The sequence below is a fragment of the Anabrus simplex genome, chromosome 11 (assembly GCF_040414725.1).
Source record: "Anabrus simplex isolate iqAnaSimp1 chromosome 11, ASM4041472v1, whole genome shotgun sequence".
NCBI lineage: Eukaryota > Metazoa > Arthropoda > Insecta > Orthoptera > Tettigoniidae > Anabrus > Anabrus simplex.
The window spans coordinates 25,853,638-25,877,372 of NC_090275.1; the positions used below are offsets into that span (position 1 = coordinate 25,853,638).

A 23,735-nucleotide genomic window follows, 5' to 3' on the forward strand; every position below is an offset into this window, starting at 1 on the left:
TACTGTGTAATAACTGTAATATTTGTGATTTTTTAAAAGTATTTTATTTCTTAATTTAATATTCATCTCACCAAAGAATCCTCGGTAACAAAGAGAAGTAAGTAGTAAATTCTGATGGTCTGTGGTTCATACAAATGTGGGCCATTAGTGTGGTGTGTGATCTAGGGAAGTTCCCTTGCTGAGTGGAACAGCCTGTCTGAATATTGGTGGGCAGGAGCTTGGGGGTCAGATTACTTTCTTTTTCATCTTGCCATTTCTCGGGATCGTACATATTCTGGCATTGACACACTGGTCCATCATGATATTCCAGCTATTTGATCTCAGCTATGGAGGCACTGATAGGAATGGAGAGTTTACACACTGAATTTAACTCAGCACGGCAGTCTTCATCACCGTGTGTAGCCAGGTCATTTCAGCACAGGAACTTGGCATTGGTATATTGCAAGTGTACTACTGTTCCTGAAAAGTGGGAATCTGTGTTGCTTTCTATTACATCGAAAATTTTGTGTGATAGCATTGGTTATAATCGTAAATTCGACTTGAATTATATTGTGAGGAGAATACAACATCATTTTACGTAAACCACCTGCATGGCCAACCTGTCAAAGATAGCTAGTATGTAATAAGAGATTTGTACAAAAGTTTTGCACCTTTATGATGCTTCTCTGCTTTAAATTAGACATCTTACACATATTGCAAAAACAATAAAAACAATGTCTGTTATATACCAACTTACTATTCATCGCGAGACACTCGAGAACAAGTATCTTCATTTAAGTACCTGGGTAGGTTAATATCGAAGGATGGCTGCTGTCGACAAGATGTCAAGGTAGACTTGGAATGGGGAGGTCAGTGTTGTACAAATACAAAAAAATGCCAGTCTACTGCACACTGAGCCTAGAGCTCACAAAGTACTTTCGTAAAATACTGTATTTGTTTGGTCAGTAGGGTTACATGGTGTTGAAACGTGGATATTAAACTCTAATCTGATGGATCGTATTCAGGCATTCGGGAGTGTCTGCCTCTATAGCGCAATGGTTAGCGCTATTAGTTGCCATCCTAGGGGGCCCAGGTTTGATTCCCGGTACTGCCAGAGATTTAAGAATGGCAGAAGGGGTGGTATGTGCTTAAAATGGTACATGAAGGTCAACTCTATTGGGGGGGTTCCTGAAAAGAGCTGCACCTCCTCAGGGCGAGGGCACAAGTTTACTCCTTGAGATGTGATGTTGATGGGGCCTGCTTAAGAACCCTTGGATTAATTGAATTAAAAATGTGGAAGTAGTAAAGGAAGAGTTATTCTTAGGCATCTGAGTGGAAGACGACTTGCCTGGGTCGGAGGCTTGCTGTTGGAGATAATGGAAGGTAGGCTGGAGGGAAAGAAACAGCAAAGAAGATTGTCACAATTTTATAGACTAAGACAAGAAATAGGAGTTCACACATTTTAGCAATTAAAAGAAAGAACTCTCTGTCATGAACAGATGATGAATATCTTCGAAGAAAATTCTGCTTTTCAGCATCGTTCATTTATTTCCCTATTGTTTACCCTCGCTTTCCTCAAATGCACTTTCTTATTATTTGAAGGTTACTACTTTCTATAGTTCTTATCCTCCACATGATTCTAATATCAGGTCCATTCTTCCTTCATGATGTGATTACTGTTTTGGTGATAATACATTTACTATTTCAGGTGCAGGCTGACAACCCTCAGGAGCATGGTAAATGCGCAGCAATCTCGTAAGTCAAGTAGTATTCATATTGGTTAAAGTGTAAATATATTAATTTTATCAGTTAGCTGGTGGATTTAAGTGAATATTAATTTTTACTACTGCATTGTACTTGAAATAAACAAATAAATGTTAAGTACAGAACAAACAAGGAGGCCAACCTGATGCCTGTCGGATTCATATCTTCAAAATTATATCCCATTGGGGTAAATATTGAATAGAGTTGTGGAAAGTACCTGATCTTGCCTGGCATCCCTACGCAATTTTACTAACTTGGCCACATGGTCTTATACTTGGACTAGTGCATACTAGTACCATTAAAGATTGTTAATAAGTTGGATGTCTTTTTGTCCACACGTATCATGCTGACACGATAAAATGCCTTGGTATAAAATTTATTAATAGAACGCTAAATAAAATGAAAAATGAACCAAAAACAACTTTGGATAAAGACTGAAAGGAGAAAAAGAAATTTGCAGTTCTAATTTTTCAGAATAAGCACTCTTATCAACTGGCTAACATTTTCAGAAAAAGGAACATCAGTGTCGCACACAAAACTGATAATAATACTAATAATTTTCAATTCAGATAAAATTGAGAATAAATGTATATTTAATAAGTCAGGAATTTACAAATTGACATCAATCAATCAATCACTACTGATCTGCATTTAGGGCAGTCGCCCAGGTGGCAGATTCCCTATTTGTTGTTTTCCTAGCCTTTTCTTAAATGATTTCAAAGAAATTGGAAATTTATTGATCGTTTCCCTTGGTAAGTTATTCCAATCCCTAACTCCCCTTCCTATAAATGAATGTTTGCCCCAATTTGTCCTCTTGAATTGCAACTTTATCTTTATATTGTGATCTTTCCTACTTTTAAAGACACCATCCAAACTTATTCGTCTACTGATGTCCTCCCATGCCATCTCTCCACTGACAGCTCGGAACATACCACTTAATCGAGCAGCTCGTCTCCTTTCTCCCAAGTCTTCCCAGCCCAAACTTTGCAACATTTTTGTAACACTACTCTTTTGTCGGAAATCGCCCAGAACAAATCGAGCTGCTTTTCTTTGGATTTTTTCCAGTTCCTGAATCAAGTAATCCTGGTAAGGGTCACATACACTGGAACCATACTCTAGTTGGGGTCTCACCAGAGACAAATAAGCTCTCCTTTACATCCTTACTACAACCCCTAAATACTCTCATAACCATGTGCAGAGATCTGTACCCTTTGTTTACAATCATATTTATGTGATTACCCCAATGAAGATCTTTCCTTATATTAATACCTAGGTATTTACAATGATCCCCAAAGGGAACTTTCACCCCATCAACGCAGTAATTAAAACTGAGAGGACTTTTCCTATTTGTGAAACTCACAGCCTGACATTTATCCCCGTTTATCATCATACCATTGCCTACCATCCGTCTCACAACATTATCGAGGTCATTTTGCAGTTGCCAAACATGTAGGCAGCAATTCATAAACAGACAGTCTGGAAGAAGTTTGCCTATAAGGTACAACGAACATGTTAATGAAGTCAAAAGATATTCAGCCATGGGAGAGCATATGGTTGAAAAGAATCATAAATTTACTGACATTTCTAGTGACATGGAATTAATACATTCGGCCAATAAGGAAAAATTCATTGATATTTTAGAAAGTTTAGAAATTTATCTTGCTCAAAAAAAAAAAAAAAAAGACTTTTAAATGTAAGAAGTACAGATGAGAACCCATTGTATAAACTAGCATTTAACACGTTCACTATGTATTAGCAGAGTGACATACCCGCCATCCTGAGCAAAATATTTGTGTGGGACTCTTTAAAAGTTGTAATTATCAAAGTTTTGTACGTTGGTAGGACGAGTTCTATCGAACTCTTGGACTTATCACACTCACACGCCTGGTGCGTGTTCTGCACGGTAGTTGAAATCGAGAAGTAATACTGGTCACTAGTGATGGGACATTAGATTCATTTTACTGAATCGATTCATTTGATTCCGTTCACGTTACTGAATCGATACAGTGATCCGATTCACGGCTCATTGGTCGCCACTCCTACTGCATCTGTGTAGTATGTGCTGGTAAGACAGCAGCAACAGCATTCAGTGCTCGCAGCTGCCATCTGGTCTTCATACTATGAACTCCTTTCTTAGAAAAAATGCTAGTTACTCTAATACATCGAGGGTTTCCGGCGACACAGGGTGGGAAAGGTTAGGATTAGGAAGGTAGCAGCCATGGCCTGAATTAAGGTACAGTCCCAGCATTTCCTGGTGTGAAAATGGGGAAACTACAGAAAACCATCTTAATGGCTGCCGACGGTGGGATTCGAACCCACCATCCCCCGAATGCAAGCGCATAGTCACGCGATATTAACCGCACGACAACTCGCTCAGTCATTTTTGAAAATGTGTATTTTTCTATCAGCTGAGGATTTTTTAAATCGTCATATTTTGTATAGACTACCCGAGATGTACAGTAGCCCACTGGTTTTCTGATTCAACATACTGTTGGTTAAGTTATTGCGTCTGTCCACATATGATTGAAGTCTTGTGTAGCGATGTGGCATATGAACTGAGAGAATACTGAGCCGTTCTTCCCAATATAAAACAGGTACTTTTGACTGGTCATGAGCATGACTCGTAGTCATAGGGCAGGCTAGAGTCGAGTTTAATTGTCAAATGTCAACTAAGTTATAATACTAAGATTCATTAAACTAATAAATAGTATAACCTAATAGCCTACCTACTTACTAGCTACTTCAGAATTATGTTGTGGCTACCTTTTTAACACTGCAAATAAATCCATCTATTATTTAAACCTCCCTGTAAGAAGAGGACAGTGAATGAAAATGGGTATTATTTTCAAATGAGCTGAGCTCCAGAGTCCATTATAGCATACGATTCTTTCAGTGTAGCATGGCTCACTGTATGTCTTGCTGCAGTGAGCCGATAAGGAGCCGTGCGTATCTTGTGTCTCACTGAGCCGGGTCGTTCACGATTCTTTCGATGTGCCATGATTCACTGTCTCTGTGCAGCGGAAGCTCGGCTCTCCGCGTGTCCAGTGAGCCGATAAGGAACCGTGTGTATCATGTGTCTCACTGAGCCGCGCTCGTTCACGATTCTTTCGATGTGCCATGATTCACTGTCTCTCTGCAGCGGAAGCTCGGCTCTCCGCCTGTCCAGTGAGCCGATAAGGAGCCGTGTGTATCATGTGTCTCACTGAGCCACGTTCGTTCACGATTCTTTCGATGTGTCATGATTCACTGTGTCGCTGCAGCGGAAGCTCGGCTCCCCGTCAACGTCCAGTGAGTGCGCCACTCAGCACTGTCCGCTGGGAGTAAGCTGAATCGTGTGCCGTGAGCTCGCCGTTCCTGTGAATCGATTCACTCGGACACTTGAATGAATCGATACACTGCTTCGAATCATGCATTCAGTAGCCAACACTACTAGTCACCGGACGGATCACACGCCACGCGCTTTGGTAGATTACTGTGCATTATTTACCGCGGATAGCAAAGAAATGCATAAAGTATGTTACAGACATAAATATATTCATATGTACACTTCTCTATTACAGAATTTTTACAAACAAAAATGAAACACTTTGACTAATTGGGTGGGTCTTGTGATGTTGAAGGAACCACATTGTCGGCCATCTGAAAAAAATGTAAATAAAATTATAACATAAGCATCAATACGCAGTCAAAATGATAACTGCACGTTCTTTCAAGTTACTTATAAATATGATGCAGGAATAAATGACAATTAGAAGTTCTTTCGTGTTATACACATATATGATGCAATAATAAATGACAATTACAAGTTTAGTTCTTTTACTGAAAATATTGCAGTAGTGGAATTTATTTATTTCAAAAGCGGAATCACTCGTAATTCTCTTAAAGTAATAATAAACAGAAAATACAGTGTCTTACCTCACATTGAAGTGTTCTTGCTGCTCAAAGATCCCATAAATGAATGATGACGTATGATGACAGCTCTGGAGAGGAAATATGCGGGAAACGGAATACGCATGCGCAAATATGACTACGGGTGAATCTGCTAGTAGACTGGACTTACACGATGTGCGGGATGACAATCAGAACCTTTCTTACAATGCAGGAAACCTGTGATTCACATTTCCTAGCAACCGTCCCATGACTTGCTAGGCACGTGCGGCACGTGCTTATAAAGTAGCGTCACGTGCCCAGTGCGTGATCCGCATTGAACGTGTTAATCATTTAAGGAAGGGAAAAAAAAAAAAAAGAAGAAAAACTTGAAGATCTTAAATTTATTTAGGTGTTCATATTCAACATCATCAAAATATTAAAATGATATGTACCGGTAATGATAATTTCATAATATTTCACTAGTGTTTGTTTGTTCATTGATTGATAAGGTGAAATATGATATACAGTAATACTTCTTTAAATTGTGGGCTAAACAAAAGATAGTGTTATATTGTTTTTATTCTTAGATTGGACTTCAGTGATGGAGGGAATGCATAATGTTCCTGAAAAATGTATGAATAAGTAATTTTCAGTTATAAAAAGTATTGACAAGGTGGACCCAACACAAACTATTTTAAATAGTTTTTTAATAGATTTAGACAAGTCAGTACAGGATCAAATCATATACCCATTATGGTTAAGTGTTTCAAGACATGAACATGTCACAGCTCACATCCCTCCATCTCTGAATGAATACTGGCAATGTGAAGAGGGCCTCGTGGGTGCCCAGGGTGTTGTAGAATCCAAATTGCGTTTCACCTCTGTATTATTCACACTTCTCGTAGATTCTGGCATGTATGAGCTTCAGAAAGAGTTTCAATATGTCTGTTCCCTGAAACGCAGACAGCATTGAAGATCTCCGTCAGTTATATGAGGTTCATCATCATCATCATCATCATCATCATCATCATCATCTGGAGCAGTTTCCAACAACAGGTCAGGTCTGCTTTGAACCTAAGCCTCCCAATCATTTTCTGTCCATCCACCACTTCTCTTCTCTCACTGTCGTCCATTTCCCTCTTCTTGCCTCGATGCTCTTCTTTTATTCTATCAGCCATCTGTCCCTTGATCTACCTCTAGGTCTCCTTCCCTTCAACTCCATTTCTAACAACTTTCTTGGTATCCTCTCTTCTCCCATTCTCTTAACGTGTCCATACCATTGCAGCCTTGATTTTCCTATCTTTTCCTGTAGAGGTACCTCATTTACCATTTCTCGAACTCTCTCACTCATTCTGTGTCCATTCTTGTTAAACCTACTCGATACCTTTGAAACTTCATTTCCACAGCTTGTATTCTACTTTTATCCCTCTCCTTCATCACCCACGTTTCTGATCGATAAGTTAAAATTTGCACAAAATAAGTCTTGTAGATAATTCCTTTACATCTCTGTGGTACATCCCTGTTCCATAGATATATATATAGATAAAGAATGGGTGAGTCCGGATGTTGGCATTCCTGATGTCTTCCAGGCTCACAAAATGTGATGTCTAGTGCTTGCAAGAGTCTCACACTGACACAACACATGCGCGGAGGTCTCTTCCTCCCTACCGCATCTTCTACACATCAGATCCTGACTGATTTTCATGATGCATAGGTGTCCGTGTAAGGTATTGTGGCCTGTCAACAGTCCAACTACCATTCGCATTCTGGTCCTATTCAAATTTATCAGGACCTTTTTATAACTTCGGTTAGGCCCTTTGATAAGTTCACGTGCCTGCCTTGCTATGGTTAACCTCTTCCAAATGTCTAAGTAAGACTGGTTTGTCTACTGGGATATTACCAGTTTCACGCTTCGGAGTGGCACTCCTAGGAAGGGCTCCCTGTTCCATATCAGTCCTCCCACACTCTTAAAGAATCCATTTGCACTCCTTCCTCTTTCATCAATTTCCATCGTGTTTCCTCCATTTTCTTCAATTACACTTCCCAGGTATTTAAAGCTTTCAGCTCTTTTCAACTGCTTCCCTCCTAATGTCATGCCATTATATGCTCGGTTCTTGTTTCACTTCACTCTTTTGTGCTGAGAGCTTCATTCCATAAGATGACACAACTGCCTCCTGTACTTCCTGCACTTCACTCTTACTGTTTCCCCATATTAGAAAATCATCTGAAAACAACACTGCTTTCATTCTTCTCTCCCCACTGGTCTGTGCTGCCTTCTGTATTATATCATCCATCACCAATACTAATAGTAGAGGTGAGAGGGCACTGCCTTGCTTTAAATTGTTTGTTAACTTAAATCATCCAGTTCTTTCGGTTCCGACTTTAACACTGCTGGACATTATAAATTTTCCAGCTAACTCATTCCTGGTTGCCAGCGTTTCGCCCTCGTGTGCTAGGCTGGGCTCATCAGTTGGTACCTAGCACACCTACCAAGACGCTGGCTAGTGCATACCGTGGAGGCCACTGCGTAGGCTAATTGTAGCCACCGGCAGTGCCAATGTACTATGAGACACTTTGTCCCATTATCAAAAATTGATGCCTGCTTGGCCATCAGATGATATAGATGTTGATTCCCATAGGGAATCTGAAATATTTGTTCCGAATGAGTAAATTTATAATACCAATATAAATGGTCCGTTATTGGACATTATAAATTTTCCAGCTAACTCATTCCTGGTTGCCAGCGTTTCGCCCTCGTGTGCTAGGCTGGGCTCATCAGTTGGTACCTAGCACACCTACCAAGACGCTGGCTAGTGCATACCGTGGAGGCCACTGCATAGGCTAATTGTAGCCACCGGCAGTGCCAATGCACTATGAGACACTTTGTCCTATTATCAAAAATTGATGCCTGCCTGGCCATCAGATGATATAGATGTTGATTCCCATAGGGAATCTGAAATATTTGTTCCGAATGAGTAAATTTATAATACCAATATACATGGTCCGTTATTGGACATTATAAATTTTCCAGCTAACTCATTCCTGGTTGCCAGCGTTTCGCCCTCGTGTGCTAGGCTGGGCTCATCAGTTGGTACCTAGCACACCTACCAAGACGAAGCACACGAGGGCGAAACGCTGGCAACCAGGAATGAGTTAGCTGGAAAATTTATAATGTCCAATAACGGACCATTTATATTGGTATTATAAATTTACTCATTCGGAACAAATATTTCAGATTCCCTATGGGAATCAACATCTATATCATTTAACACTGCTTTCGCTTCCATCATACTTATTTTTCACCCTTGTCACTATCTGCTCATTTACTACTTTTACTCTCATAGCTTCCCAGATCTTGTTTCTACGGACACTGTCATATGTCTTCTTTATGTCCATAAAGGCCATCACCAAATCTTCCCCATACACATAGTACCCTACTTTTAGCCGTCTCACTGTGAATATGAGGTCAATAGTTTAGTTGACCTTCCTTGTCTAAAGCCATACTGTTCTTCTCTGAATTCTTCTTTCACTGCTTTTATTGTTCGCTTTTCTACGACTTTTTCATATATCTTGTCACAGTGACACATCAGGGTCATACCACGGTAGTTCTGACATGTTTTTCTGTCTCCGTTCTTAAAGATGGGTAATATTACACCGTTCTTTCAATCTTCTGGTACTTCTTTCTCATTCCACACTACCCGCATCATCCTGTATAGCCACTGTTGAAACTGTGCTGGTGTTATAACTGTGTCAAGTTTCAGTAGTGGAATGATCTGGCCACAGACAGCAGGGTGACACTACTCTGCTGTTCTCCATTAAGTATGCACACTCCTCATTCCTATCAGCTCCTCAGAGAAAGGATCGAATAGTGGGAATATTATATCAGAACATACCGGTATATGAACCAGAGGAATGGCATATTAACACATTAACTCCCATAGGCGCCTTAAGGCGGATAACATTTCACCAGTGTAAACTCCTGTATCCTCTTAAGGCAGATAAGAACTCGCACGAAAATTTCAAGTTCAAAGCCGTGCTACGGATCATAATTATTTCATTCTTTCATAGATGGCAGCTAGATGAACGTTCTGACCTTCGTTAACACATGTCTAAATAGTAATTCCCGCCTTAACTCATCTAGCATATATATTTTTCTTTCCCGGCACATACCAAGCCCGTGGTCTTGACTTCAGAGTAGTTGTGTTAGTGCCACAAACAAGACGCAGTGTGGTGAGTAGTGAGTTTATATCTGTTGAAAAAGCTGTTGAAATGATTTATAATGATGATTCTGGAGATGAACTCATCCCAGATTTAGACAGGATGAGGATGAAACAACAGTGCGTAATAATGGTGAAATATGAGACAGTGCTCCTCTCTCCGACACCCATCCATACTATTCTCCCCCAATACCTTAGTTTTTAGGAAATGTAGGTCTAAATGTAGAGGTTCCAAACAGTGAGGAAATAATGTCTTTTGTAAATACTTTTATTAGAGTGTTTTTGAGTATGTTTGTGAGCAGACTAACTTATATGCAGAGCAGGTTATCAGTAGTGCACCATGTCCATTCACAAAATATTCAATTTATCAAACTTGGAAACCTCTGAAAGTGACCTAAATGAAACAGTTTATTGGTTTGATGTTAGTTACTGGAATTATACAGAAACTGGATCTAAAAATGCACTGGACAGATGATCCTATGTTTCCAACACCTGTATTTTCAATGACAGTGTCCGGGAACAGGTTCGAAAGTATTATGATGTTTTTTGCATTTTAGTGACAGTGGTCGCCTGTAACTCGATCCGAGTATATATAACTTTTTCCTGCATAAGGTGAACAGATCAACTCAGTTTATTGGATGTGTTTGCGATGACTAAACAGACCAATCACGGCATAAAACATACGCCCACACAAATCACACTGAATGGATGCAGAAGGGTGGGGTTGTAATTGACGGAGCTTTCTTGCTTTAAATGCTTACAATATAGTGATTATTTTAATCCACCTATTCAATACAAATTGGTTTTGTGTTGCTAGTTCATAATACTACAACACGAATTTACAGGGACATATTTCGCTTTATTTACAAGCATCCTCAGCTTACATAATTGTCTCAAGGTTAAGACCTGTCATTTTTGGATTGTTTTTACAAATTTTTTGCTTGAGTATAAATCCATGTTTAGTAATAATGCAAAAAACATAGGAATTATGTACACATTAAAAGTATGACAATATGAATTACAATGTTGAATTGAAGTAACCCTTAATTCTAAAATACATTGACGTCCAAAACGTTTTCACAATTACAATGTTGAATTGGAGTAACCCTTAATTCTAAAATACATTGACGTCCAAAACATAGTAACTACAATTTAAAAATTTTTGGCTAAAAATTGTTTTCACAATGCTGTGGTTGATTGAATTAACCGTAATATGGCTTTAATACCCTTATCACCCGCGAATTTCACGAAAGAAATAAATTTTATAAAAGAACTAGCACTTGTCAACGGATATAAAGCAGAGATGGTGAATTGAATCATCAACAAAGTAAAGCTCAAATTAGCCACAAATCTTGTACCGGAAAAAACAAAAAAATTCAAAATACGCAACCTTTACTTACACCATTTCAACGATCCACCAAATAGCAAACCCACTCAAAAAGCGGGATATGCAAGTAGCCTTTAAAACATATAACACTAATAAAAACTTATTTTTTAATCATAACACAGTAAATTCCTACAATAACAAATTTCAAAGTTCCGGAATATATAGATTAACATGCACACAGTGTAAATCTTCATATGTTGGCCAAACTGGCCGCAGTTTCCTAACCAGGTACATGGAACACTTTAACGCCTTAAAGCATAATAAATACTCCGCAATGAGTAATCATATGAAAGAAACCGGCCATCATTATACCTCAGTAGACAAAGACCTTACAATAATCAAAAGGATCAAAAAGGGGAAACTAATGACAGAGTTTGAAAACTTATATATTTATTTGGATCAGTATTTTAATAAAGAAAAAAATTTGAACGACGCGGCCGAAATAAAAAGCCCGTTAATAGAACAGTTGCCAACATTGTTACAAACTTTCAAATCAGATAAAAGCAAATTCTTTAAGATATTTAATCTAAAAACACTCACAACAGAAAGTATTTCGACAACGAATCCCCCTCTACATAACACGCCAAAGCTTAACGTCCCGCCCGCAGGATCGTCTCCTACCCCCCCCCGTCGACAACAGATAAGAACTCCCCACCACATGGTACGCCAATAGCAAATGCCCCACCCAACATCTATCCCCCTCAACCCCCTACTTGCCCCTCACAACAGCCCCTCCACACGTACATAACAAGGAGTAGAACCACAACAGACATTAGTCACAGTAACGTAAGAAAGACCACAAGACTTTGTAGCAGCAGTCAAAGGGGTAAGTGAAAAAATATAACATCTAACTCACATTACAAGCACAACAACACATAACAGTACTTCAAGTTAATTTCCATTTGTTCCAGAAGCTTCACTCATTCTATTACCTTGAAAGAAACATAAACAGCTACTCAAGTTTTGGATAGAAGCCCCCCTTTTAACTACAACTACATTAATACAATCTGCTACCAATGGATATTCAAGTCGCAATAAACAAGAACTAATTATTCTAAGACTTTCACTGATCAAATCACCAAACTGCAGCAAGCCTCGAAAATTCTAGAAGCTGGTCTCCAACGGTTTCAAGATTTTAAATTTTAGAATATCATTTCGACTCAAATTACACATGGAGTCAGATCATAGTTGTTTTTAAATAATTGCATTGGAGATCACAATTATTAACCAAATTCTCAATATCGGAAGTTACTGTGTTCCAGAAATCAATGGATTTTAGAAAAAATGGCTCCTATATTTTAACCTTCAGTTTATATTTATGACTCAAATTTAAAGCCATATTACAGTTAATTCAATCAACCACAGCATTGTGAAAACAATTTTTAGCCAAAAATTTTTAAATTGTAGTTACTATGTTTTGGACGTCAATGTATTTTAGAATTAAGGGTTACTCCAATTCAACATTGTAATTGTGAAAACAATTTTAACCAAAAATTTTTAAATTGTAGTTGCCTTTGGATGTCAATGTATTTTAGAATTAAGGGTTACTTCAATTCAACATTGTAATTCATATTGTCATACTTTTAATGTGTACATAATTCCTATGTTTTTTACATTATTACTAAACATGGATTTATACTCAAGCAAAAAAATTTGTAAAAACAATCCAAAAATGACAGGTCTTAACCTTGAGACAATTATGTAGGCTGAGCATGCTTGTACATAAAGCGAAACATGTCCCTGTAAATTCGTGTTGTAGTATTATGAACTAGCAACACAAAACCAATTTGTATTGAATAGGTGGATTAAAATAATCACTATATTGTAAGCATTTATAGCAAATTTCAATACGGGTCTAATCATGAGATTAGTTACATGTAATTACATGCTTTCTTGCTTGTCGCTAGGCCTCTTGATGTCTGCGGTGTTCTCTTTCAAACAAGTTGACGGTGGTGGATGTAGTGTTCCGCCACAGTGAATGGTCCACAACACAGGGCGGGGTTGTAATTGATGGAGCTTACTTGCTTGTCACTAGGCCTCTTGATGTCTGCGGTGTTCTCTTTCAAACAAGTTGACAGTGGTGGATGTAGTGTTCCGTCACAGTGAATGGTCCACAGCACATTCTTCCCATGTCTGTATATTTATACCAGTTGTCTTCATGATGTGTTTCAGCTGGTCCTTAAAACGCTTAAGAGGGGCTCCACGAGGTCTGCTGCCAGAGCAAAGTTCACCATGAAGAATTTGGCGGGAAGCCTGGTATCACTCATGCGGTGAACATGTCCTACCCATCTCAGTTGATGAGCGATGATTGTTGCCTCAATGCTATTTAGCTGCACTTTGTCGAACTGCCATGACAGTAGTAACTGTGGAAACAGTGCAGACAGGCTCTATAAAATCAGGCTAATATTAGAAAAACTTTCAGATCAGTTTTCAGTCGTTTACAGTCCCGGCCTAAAGTTTACTTTAGATGAAGGCATGCTTGCTTGGAGAGGGAGGTTGTGTTTTCGAATGTACAATCCATCTAAAATAACTAAGTTTGGAATTATAGTTAGGGTGGTTTGTGAATCTAAAACTGGATACATTGTGCAAATTGCTAATTTACGACGCAAGTGGAATAGCTGCAATAGTACTGTCTTCGAACTTCTTAATCCATACTTAGGCCTAGGGTATTCTGTTTACATGAATAACTACTACAACAGTGTTGCTCTTACAAAAGCTCTATGTGAACAGAATATTATGATTTGTGGGACAATCAGGCAAAATAGGAGTACCAAAGGATTTTAGGGACTGCCAAAAATCCTTGAAAAGAGGGGAAATGACATTCAAACGTGATGGGGAAATTCTTCTAGTCTCTTGGATGAACAAGAAAATAATCACCATGATTTCATCTATGCTGCACCATCCTGAGGGGTAGTTTCATCCTTGCACCATATTGGACGATCATTTTTAATATGAAGATTAACTTGGGTAACGATTGCTCCGGCTATTTTCCCCTCAATCTCCCATCACTCTAATAGTTCATTTAATGGATGAATGCATAATAAATTTGATGCAAAGTGTCGTTGGCTAAGTTCGCTTTAAATATTCATCAAATACGCAGTTATCGCCTCATAAAATTCTAGCGAGATCGTAACTTAGAATTCTCCCATCAGAATATATGATGTGGTAATCCTTACTTTGCCTCGTGACACCTCTCAGGGATAATTAAATTACTTTTTCGAAAAATACTATTTTAACGTGAGGTCAACTGAAGCACCACATTTCCATATCAACAAATTATTCTCGGTACCATTCATCATCCAAAATCATTATTATGTTTTCCAAGTCCAGTCATCCGAATATAAGTGAAAAAAAAAAAATATATTTTTAATGGATTAATTGAAAAATTACCTAAATCTTAATAATATCAGCCTATCTCCTAAAATAATAACCTCTAAATTAGAAAATCTATATTTTATTTCTTGATTCCGGAATCACAAAGGAAAATAATATTTATCATTATCAATTATCTTCTTCTTCTTCTTCTTCTATAATAAAGAAATCTTTTGGTTGAAAAATAAGTCTGAGTCCCTAATCCTAATTAAATTTCTTAATAAGATTATTTAGTCTAAGTCCAACATTTCTTGTTACTTTTATACATAATCAACTGGTAATTAAAAAAAATAATAAAGAAAAATGATTTGAAAAAAAAATGCTTATTTTCGTCATTTTCATTTCAACATTATTTCATTATTCACTCTTTTCGGCGTCTCAACGTTAGTAATCACAAGTAAGTTCCAAATTATTTTGGCCCAAAAATGGCTATTTCAAATATATTTTGTTCTTAAAATGAAAAATATTGGTCTCCTCGAAAGTATCATTAGATTAAAATATTCAAATAACATCTTAAATAAATGTAGGTATCGTTCAAAGTTTAATTATCATTGTATTTCTAATAGAAATTGTACCAAACATGTTTTAGGGTTTAGCATTAATTAATCGGGTATCACTGATTCCGTAGGAATGCATTTGGTTAACTCTTATATGTAATTGCGGTAAAGATTTTAAATTATGGGATTATTATTTGAATCAAATTCATTCTTGACAACAAACTTCCAGTAATATTTAGTACAACGTTGGTAAAATTAACTATGAAGACGACAAGTTTCCCTTCATTTATTTCCTATTTGGATATTTCTTCCGAAGACAGTGTATGGTAACCTAAATATACGAAATATGCGGTGTATTACATCGTACGCGTGTACCATTAACCCTATATACCACTCATAACCATTTTATTATTATGCCGCAAATGGTAATCATCACCATCGGCCCATATTACGTCGTATTTACCGCCAAAATTACTCATAAATATATCTATCTCTCCGTCTACTACGATTAATTACCATCATATCATATAATTCAATCTCATAAACATATCACGACGAATAATTATTCACATTTGCACATAAACATGCCGTTCAAATCATAAATTCTCTCTGTAAACATATATCATCACCAACATGACGGCAAATCATTCCAACATCACATTACTTTACTACAATGGTACTCTTTTGGGTTAAAATTCATATATCATACGCGTAAACACGCTAGCTTAAAAATGAAATGCATATATAAATCAAATAAGTTAATATCTACTCACATTTCATTGCGTCGTATCGGTAAACACATTCAGGTTATTCGTAAACCAACTATCTTCTTCAAGAATATATTTAAGGTTACGTCACTTTAAATACGAAGTTTTTATCCCATACTGGTTAGAAATTACATTCCAAAACTCTCCTGGTTTAGTTTTACGCATTCCTATATTATGGCATAGATTGTAGAATCTGGAAGAAGTACCTATTCCCCTGTTAGTAATAATAGCTCAACATGGACAATTTCATTTCGAAGATAACAACGTCTGTGATTTTATCACGAAGAACTAGGTTAAACAACGTACCAAATATACACTATAATATCATTACAAATTTACTACATATCAATTTCAAGAAAATAAAATATCTCTTTGGAACTTATCTTGTGATCACTGACGTTAGATGGTCGGCTTCGGACTGGATGTTGTCATCTAGGGATTGCGTCGAACAGCTTCATCCTCTGCTATGTCACCGTCAGGTTGTGACTCGGGACTCGGAATAGTAGTGACAGCTGGGCGGTATCCGTCAGACAGCCGGCTCCATATCCAGTTTAGCCTTGCATCATGATGTTGCAGTCAATCATAACAGAAAGAAACATTTCCAAACCATGAATTAGTTTCATATCCATACTCTCAGGAATAAATATCAGGCTTGTAATTAATGTCAGGTTTTTAAAACAATACTTCAATATTAATCTTTAGTAGATATTTGACAGTTAAATTATTGCAAATTATTTCTGTAAATATTCTCTTTTCTGTTCGGCTAATCAATTTATACTTCGTAATATTTAACTTGGTTGCTTGTACGGACTTGAATATCCACTTCGACTACTGTTAGGGTATTTCCTAACTCTCTTCACGATATTCCTTTGTGAATGTCTGTTTTCCAATTTATTCTCTCACTTCGCGAGTTCTCCACTCGGTAACTTGTATAATATCTCCTTTCTATTCACACGAAGACTGGCTATTTTTCTTGAGGATAACTTTATTTCGATTTTACGTTGCGGATTTTTTTTATTGTTCAGCTTCTTGATCTTGTTTTAACAATATTGAAAAACCTTCTATTATTTTATCACGGCCGCATGGATCCTTGACAATTTTCCGTCTCGGTCCGTGATCTAGGCATCTTTAATTCATCAAATAAATATCTTTGCCGTCACGTGCACGGCCTTCTTGAATATATACACGCTCGTAAAATGTATACACTTCGAAATCACGGCCTAATTTACTTAATATATGCATTCCTTTGTGACGTATGGCCCAATTACGTAATATTCGCGATCATTACCGTGCATGGCAAATTTATAACTTCGTATGACGACCTTCATTCCGACATTAGGACGATGAAAACGGTACATTTATCCTCCTGCCATAGATAAATAAATATGCTGCTCGCAGTATATTTATTTCAATTTTTATTATTCTAAATTGATGTAGCTTTTCATCGGCCTGACTTCGCCCATTTATATCATGTGTTTCAGATTTTAGTTAGTACTCTATTCTTGATCTTCTTTATAATATGGTTTCATGTTTGATGCGTTGTATACGTTTTGATATGTCCCATCCAGACTTTCTATCATATAGGCGTTGTTTCCATAAACCTTCTTTGCCACATATGGACCATCATATAAATGAACGAATTTGGCGAATATTCTTTCTGAAACGTTAGAGATTGGTACTTTCTTTATCATTACCAAGTCATCAACCCGGAATGGTGGTTGGAATTTCTTATTTCGGACTCTTCTTCGGCGTTTGTTTGCCTGTTCTTCTAATTTGGCACTTACTATTTGATTAATCTCTTCGCAAGTGGGTTTTGGTTCTTCATCTTTTCCTATAATCTCATCCCATGGTCGAGCTGGTCGTTCGTTCAAATGTACGAGTCTCGGTATCTGGCTCGTTGATTCATGGACAGTGTCGTTCATACATGCCTCGATTATTTTTATCACTTCAATCCATTTCCAATGACTTTGGGAGCAATATATCCTACAATATTTAGAAATTTCTCGCATGCATCGCTCCACTGGATTGGCTGACGGGTGTCTTACTGAACAATAGACATGTTTAATTCCTAAAATTTGCATTGCATCCTGGAATTCACCCGACGTAAACTGTGTTCCTCTATCAGTTAAGATTCTTTTCGGTTTTCCCATCTGAGGTATAACGTTTTTGTTTATAACTCTCAATATTTGTTTTGTTGTTGCTCTCTGTATAGGCTGTAGGACTGTGAATTTTGAAAAAAATGTCCATTGTGACAACTATGTACTTATTTCCTTTAACAGCTGTTGGTAACCTTCCATATAAATCTGTTGCAAAGATCTCACGAGGAGCTGTTGGTATTATTGCAATTGGTTCCTGCTTGGTAAGGAAAGGGGTATATTTTGTCCTTTGGCATGTATCACAGGTCTTGATTACATCTCTAATTGTTTGTCTCATTCCTGTCCATGTAAATCTTTCCATTATCGTCCTCACCACCTTTTCTATTCCCCCATGTCCAATTATCCTATGGGAATGCCAAATTATCCCTTTTTGCAAAGATCTGGGTACTACTATTTTGGTCCTTCTCGAATCCTTGCCGACATACTGCTTCAATATTCCATGTTCCATTATATATTTACCATCTCTATTATTTTCCCTGTCGTCATCGAAATCACTTTGTTCAATCCTTGTTATTTCTAACATTAATTTCTCATCTGCTCTTTGCCATGCTGATATATCCCTTAGTTTTTCTAAAAATTCTTCGTCCTGTCTTACTAATTCGATCTGATTTATAGTTTCTTCTTTTTCCACAGGATTTCTGCTTAATGCATCCGCGAGGATATTGTCCTTCCCACTACAATGCTCAATTCTGATATTAAACTGTTGGGCGAATAAAATCCATCGTGTGACTCTTTCACTTAGCATCGCTGCCTTAAGACCGAACTCCAAAGCTTTGTGGTCTGTACGGATAGTAACTGGAAATCCATATACAATCTTTTTCCACTGTTGCAGAGCATAAATAATTGCTAGTAACTCCTGCTCAGTTGTTGTATAGTTTACTTCATGGCTGCGTAACTTGCGGCTTGCAAATGCCAAGTATATTCGATCCTCATCATTTTCTGGTGCCTCTTGGTATAAGTATGCTCCTATACCGACATTTGATGCATCCGTTTGTATGATAAATTCTTTAGTATGATCCGGATATCCTAACTTGATACTATTTGCCATTAATCTTTTCATTGCCAGGAAAGCTTCTTCTGTTTGAGTATTCCATTTCCATTTGTTGTTTAATTTTAACAAATCCTGCAATGGCGCTGCGATTTCTGTATACCCTTTACAGTGATTTGCAAAGAATTGGGTCATTCCCAAAAATTGCCTAACTTGCTTTATGCACGTTGGTCTAGGAAATTCGCAAATTGCTTGAATTTTAACCGGATTAGGTTTCACCCCGTTTCCGTCAATTACATGTCCGACAAATAATATCTCATTTTGACAAAATTTTGATTTGGCCAGGTTAATTTTGAATCCTGTAGTTTCCAAATTATCTAATAATTGCTTTAGCTTACTACAATGTTCGTCAAATGTCTCTGTTGCAAAAACCATGTCATCCACATAGCATGTCACATATTCTTTCACGTCAGGTAACAGGTTCCTATCTAATGCTCTTATTAATACGGCACAACTGTTCTTTAATCCGAAAGGCAACCTACAATAAGCATATGTTTGACTGTCAAACATGAATCCGGTTAGAAGTCTAGATTTTTCTTCTAAAACTATATGATGAAACGAAGATGTAAAGTCTAAACTCGAAAAATACTTCTTGCCCTTAAATTTCTTTATTATCTTCTTAATTTTTGGAACCTGATTATATTCTGGTATTAATTTCTCATTTAACTTTCTACAATCAAGGCAAATTCTTAGTTTTCCGTTACTTTTCTTTACAATTACTAATGGATTCAAATAAGGTGTAATAGTCCTTATGATTATACCATCAGCTACCATCTCTTGGATGATCTTTCTTACTTCCTGGAAATATTTTTCAGGTACGTCATATAACATTCCTTTGTATGGTATCCAGTCATTTACGATGATTTTATATTTAAAATTCGGAATCTTTCCCGGTTTATCCTTAAATATTCCTGAATACTTTTCTATTATCGAATATAATTTCTGTTTCTCTTTAGGACTCAATTTCGTTTCTGCGATCTTTCTCCAAATGTCTGACTCTTCTTTTTCTTCATCTTTTATCAATATCTTCTCCAAGCTATGTATAATTTCTTCCATTTCCTCAGTCTCATTTAACGGTATTTCCTCTTCCATTAACTTTTCAGTTTCAATAGCTTCAAATTTCATATGCTCCGTGTTTTCTGCCTTTCCCTCTAATTCTATCCTTTCCTTGATTAATTTTCCACTTTCCTTAACGATTGGGAATCTTATTTCCTGATTTTTCAAGTCTATTATCATCTCCGTTGTTACTATAAAATCCACCCCAAGAATCACATTGTACTTAATTTTGTTCATAATTATGAATGGGTGTTCAAATATAAATCTACCAATCCTGATATTTAAATAAGTTTGTATTTTACATTCAACAGATTTATCTGGTATAATTCCTCTTATTTTCATTTGTGCAACTGGTATAATTGGCAACTTTCCTTCTTGATTTACCTCAACAAATAACGCCTTCGATATAACACTTATACTTGCTCCTGAATCAACCAAACAATGTGTTTTCAGGCCATTTATTCGTGCAGTAATAATGGGTAAGTACGATTTATTTTCTTTGTGAATTTCTTGTGTCTCATCTAGTAATTCATCCGGATCGATATCCCAAGCCTCAATTTGTAGTACATACCAACTCTTAATTTTGTTGCCCAATTTTTCCAAAATATCATCTTCCTTACTCTCTACATCGAAATTGGCGTTTTTTTTTTACTCTGAGAGTCTGTCTGATACGATTGAGCTTCCGGATTCAGTTTTTGCCCTTCTCTATCTTTTCTTTTGTATTCCTGAAGCTCTAGACTCTCGGCTCCCTCTATGTCTCCGTTGATATCTCGATCCCTAATCGCTTCTTCCCATCTTTTCTTTTCTCTAGTTTCTTTTCTCAATTCCTGTATATACTGTCTGTTCCTATTCTCCCTATTATTGTACCTGTTCATCGGTGCTCCATGATACATTGGCTTCTGTCTGTAACTTCCTCTTTCTCTTTCATTTCTAAATCGGCTAGGCTGTCGATGATATGGCAAAAATCGTCTCTCTTCATTCTGCCTTCCACTATCATGCCCATTCTGCCTGCATCTGCATCGGTTCCGATCACCTGTCCTCTCATCATCATCACTAAGTTCTCTCTTCCTTGAGCTTCTATCGTTTTCTCTTTTCTCGGATACCGATTTCTTCTGAGTATTTTCCCAATTTATTACGTTCACTTCTTCTTGATTGTTTGTATTCCTATGGATTCTTGCTGTCGGATGACTCGACGTCATATCCAGCTGCCTTAAAATGCTTTCCATTTCGATTGCGGAAGTCACATTTGCAGCAGCTAATAATCTTTGAGTTTCTGGAGGAAACTGCTTTTGAATTGTCTTTATCGCCTCTAATTCGCTGGGTGCAGAATCTAGGTCCTGGAACCTATGAAACTGGTACGAGAAGTAGTCACTAAATCTCGTTGGTCCTACCGACGAATATCTTTTTGAATACAACTCCAATCTAAGGTTTTGTTGAATCTCCGGATTCCAAAATCGTTTGAGAAATGCGACCTTGAACTCATCGTAATCGTGGAAAGTGTACTTAAATGCCTGATACCACAAATTCGGATTTGCATCTAAGTGTTTTTCTACTATCCTAAGTTTCTTTTCGTCAGGTATTCTATTTTCTTTAAAATATTCCTCCATTTCTCGCAAGAACCTCTTTGGTGACATTGCCGCGGTATTACTAAAATTTTTGGGCCTGTCATCGTACGTTTTTACAATATTTATAATGGCTGGGCTTCCATTTCCAATATTTCCAACTATAACGTCCTTACTGCTCTGATCAGTTTCGCCCGAAATTGTCGGTGTTCCTTCCCTGTCATTTATATTTATATCTACGATTCTCTGTTCATTCAATTGTTTTGACATCTGTAATTTTGTAGTTTGAATTTCACCCCTTATATTCTGAATTTCTTTCTTCATCTCGTCAATTCCCTGCTCCGTTCTAATCATTCTCTTCTCCGTTTCATTTTTGTTCTTCTTCATTTCTTCATTTAAAATTTTCATCTCATCTCCAATATGGTCACGTGCTAATATAAAATTATCTCCCAGCGTTTTATTTGCTGTTATTACGTTCTCATTTATGTCTTTTAACTTCTCTTCATATTGATTCCATTTTTCTTGGGAATCTACCCTCATCGACTCCATGTTTTCCGTTAGCTTCTTAATTTCATCCTCTTTTAATTCCTGGATATAATTTCTATTTTCGGCTAATTCTCCTCTAATTTTATCCATTTCATTATGGATCTCTTTGTTCTTATCCTCCATCTTTTCCATCATTTCAGTTCGAAGTTCGCTTATCCCGTTTTTCATGTGGGAAACTTCTTCTTCAATCTTGCCAATTCCTGTTCTAATCATCTCCTCTTGCCTCTTCTCCATCCTTCTCATCTCCTCAATCTGGCTTCGATGCCTTTCTTCTTGTTTTATTTGGTATTCCTCTTGTTTCTGATTACACTCTTCTTGTTTCTGTCGGTATTCTTCTCGAAATCTTCCAAATATTTCTTCCAATTGCTCTTTCTGTCTCACTTCTTGCTTCCTCATCATTTCTTGCTGTTTTTCTTCTTGTTTCCTCATCATTTCTTGCTGTTTCTCTTCTTGTTTATGATTATGTTCTTTTTGCTCTTCTTTCATATTTCTCATCTCCACCATCATTTCTTTTAACATTTCCATTATTCCCTTCTGTTCGTCTTTTGTCTTGTCTAACTTTTCGGTTATCTGGTTTATCTGCTCATCCTTCTCCTTAAATTTCTGTTCCTGTTCTCTTTTTGCCTTTTCTGCATCCTCTATCATTCTATTTATCTCCTCATCCTGTCCTTGCAGTTTCTCTCCCTGCTCCTTCTGATATTCCTCTAATTGTAAACGAAGTTGGTTCAAACTCGTCATATTTGCATTTACTATTATCCAACCTTCTTAAAATTCCAAATTCTCTAAATTATGACTTAAATTCACTAAAGATTATCTCAATTGCTCAATCAATATGGAAAACCGACTATCTGACTTCCCCCGCTAATCAGCCGTCCTACCATCCCAGTCATCCAAAATATTGAAAATAAGCATTTTTTTTACATTACTACCCTATTATCTATTGCTATCTAAACATAATACAATATAATGATTGAAAACAATATTATAAATTATCTTAACCAATTAATTATTTAAATTATTAATGCAATCTATTTTAATAATTTTTATCCATCTCCTCTTCCGCCTTTCTTCCATATCCTTGGATTGTTTATCTTTCTCTCAACTCCTTCTTTCCTTCTTGGTATCCTCTGAAAATATCCGGTCTCAGATAATCATCTATTTTTCACTTCACTGCTGATTATTATCTTTTTTAGCCATCCTCCTTCATTATTTTCTCCCATACTCCCATATCGAGTATCCTCAATCATGTTTCAACGGCGAATTGCCAACTCAACATTTGGGCTAAGGTATCTTCAATCTTACTTTATTACTGGGCATCAATTTACTGTATCCTGCAATTACCTTGTCACTACCTCTGAGTATCCTCAATTTTTTTGTTCCAACGTTTGGCGTTATTTTATTTTTAATATGCGCCATAAATGGTATCCTCAGTTCTGCTACGAAATTACACGTCATTTTTAATATGGCCTGGGTGTCCTCAGTTTTGCTCCGAAGTTGGGCGCCATTTTTAATAT

The 23,735-nt window shown here is 37.1% G+C and overlaps 1 protein-coding gene across 1 annotated transcript in view; it reads left to right on the forward strand.

Moving 5' to 3' along the window:
- Nucleotides 1-23,735, forward strand: part of LOC136883101 (uncharacterized) — a 67,000-nt gene that overhangs the window by 15,464 nt on the left and 27,801 nt on the right. The window contains exon 3 of the mRNA XM_067155287.2: nucleotides 1,688-1,734. Coding sequence (XP_067011388.2) covers nucleotides 1,688-1,734 — 47 coding nt within the window. The remainder of the gene's footprint in view (nucleotides 1-1,687; nucleotides 1,735-23,735) is intronic.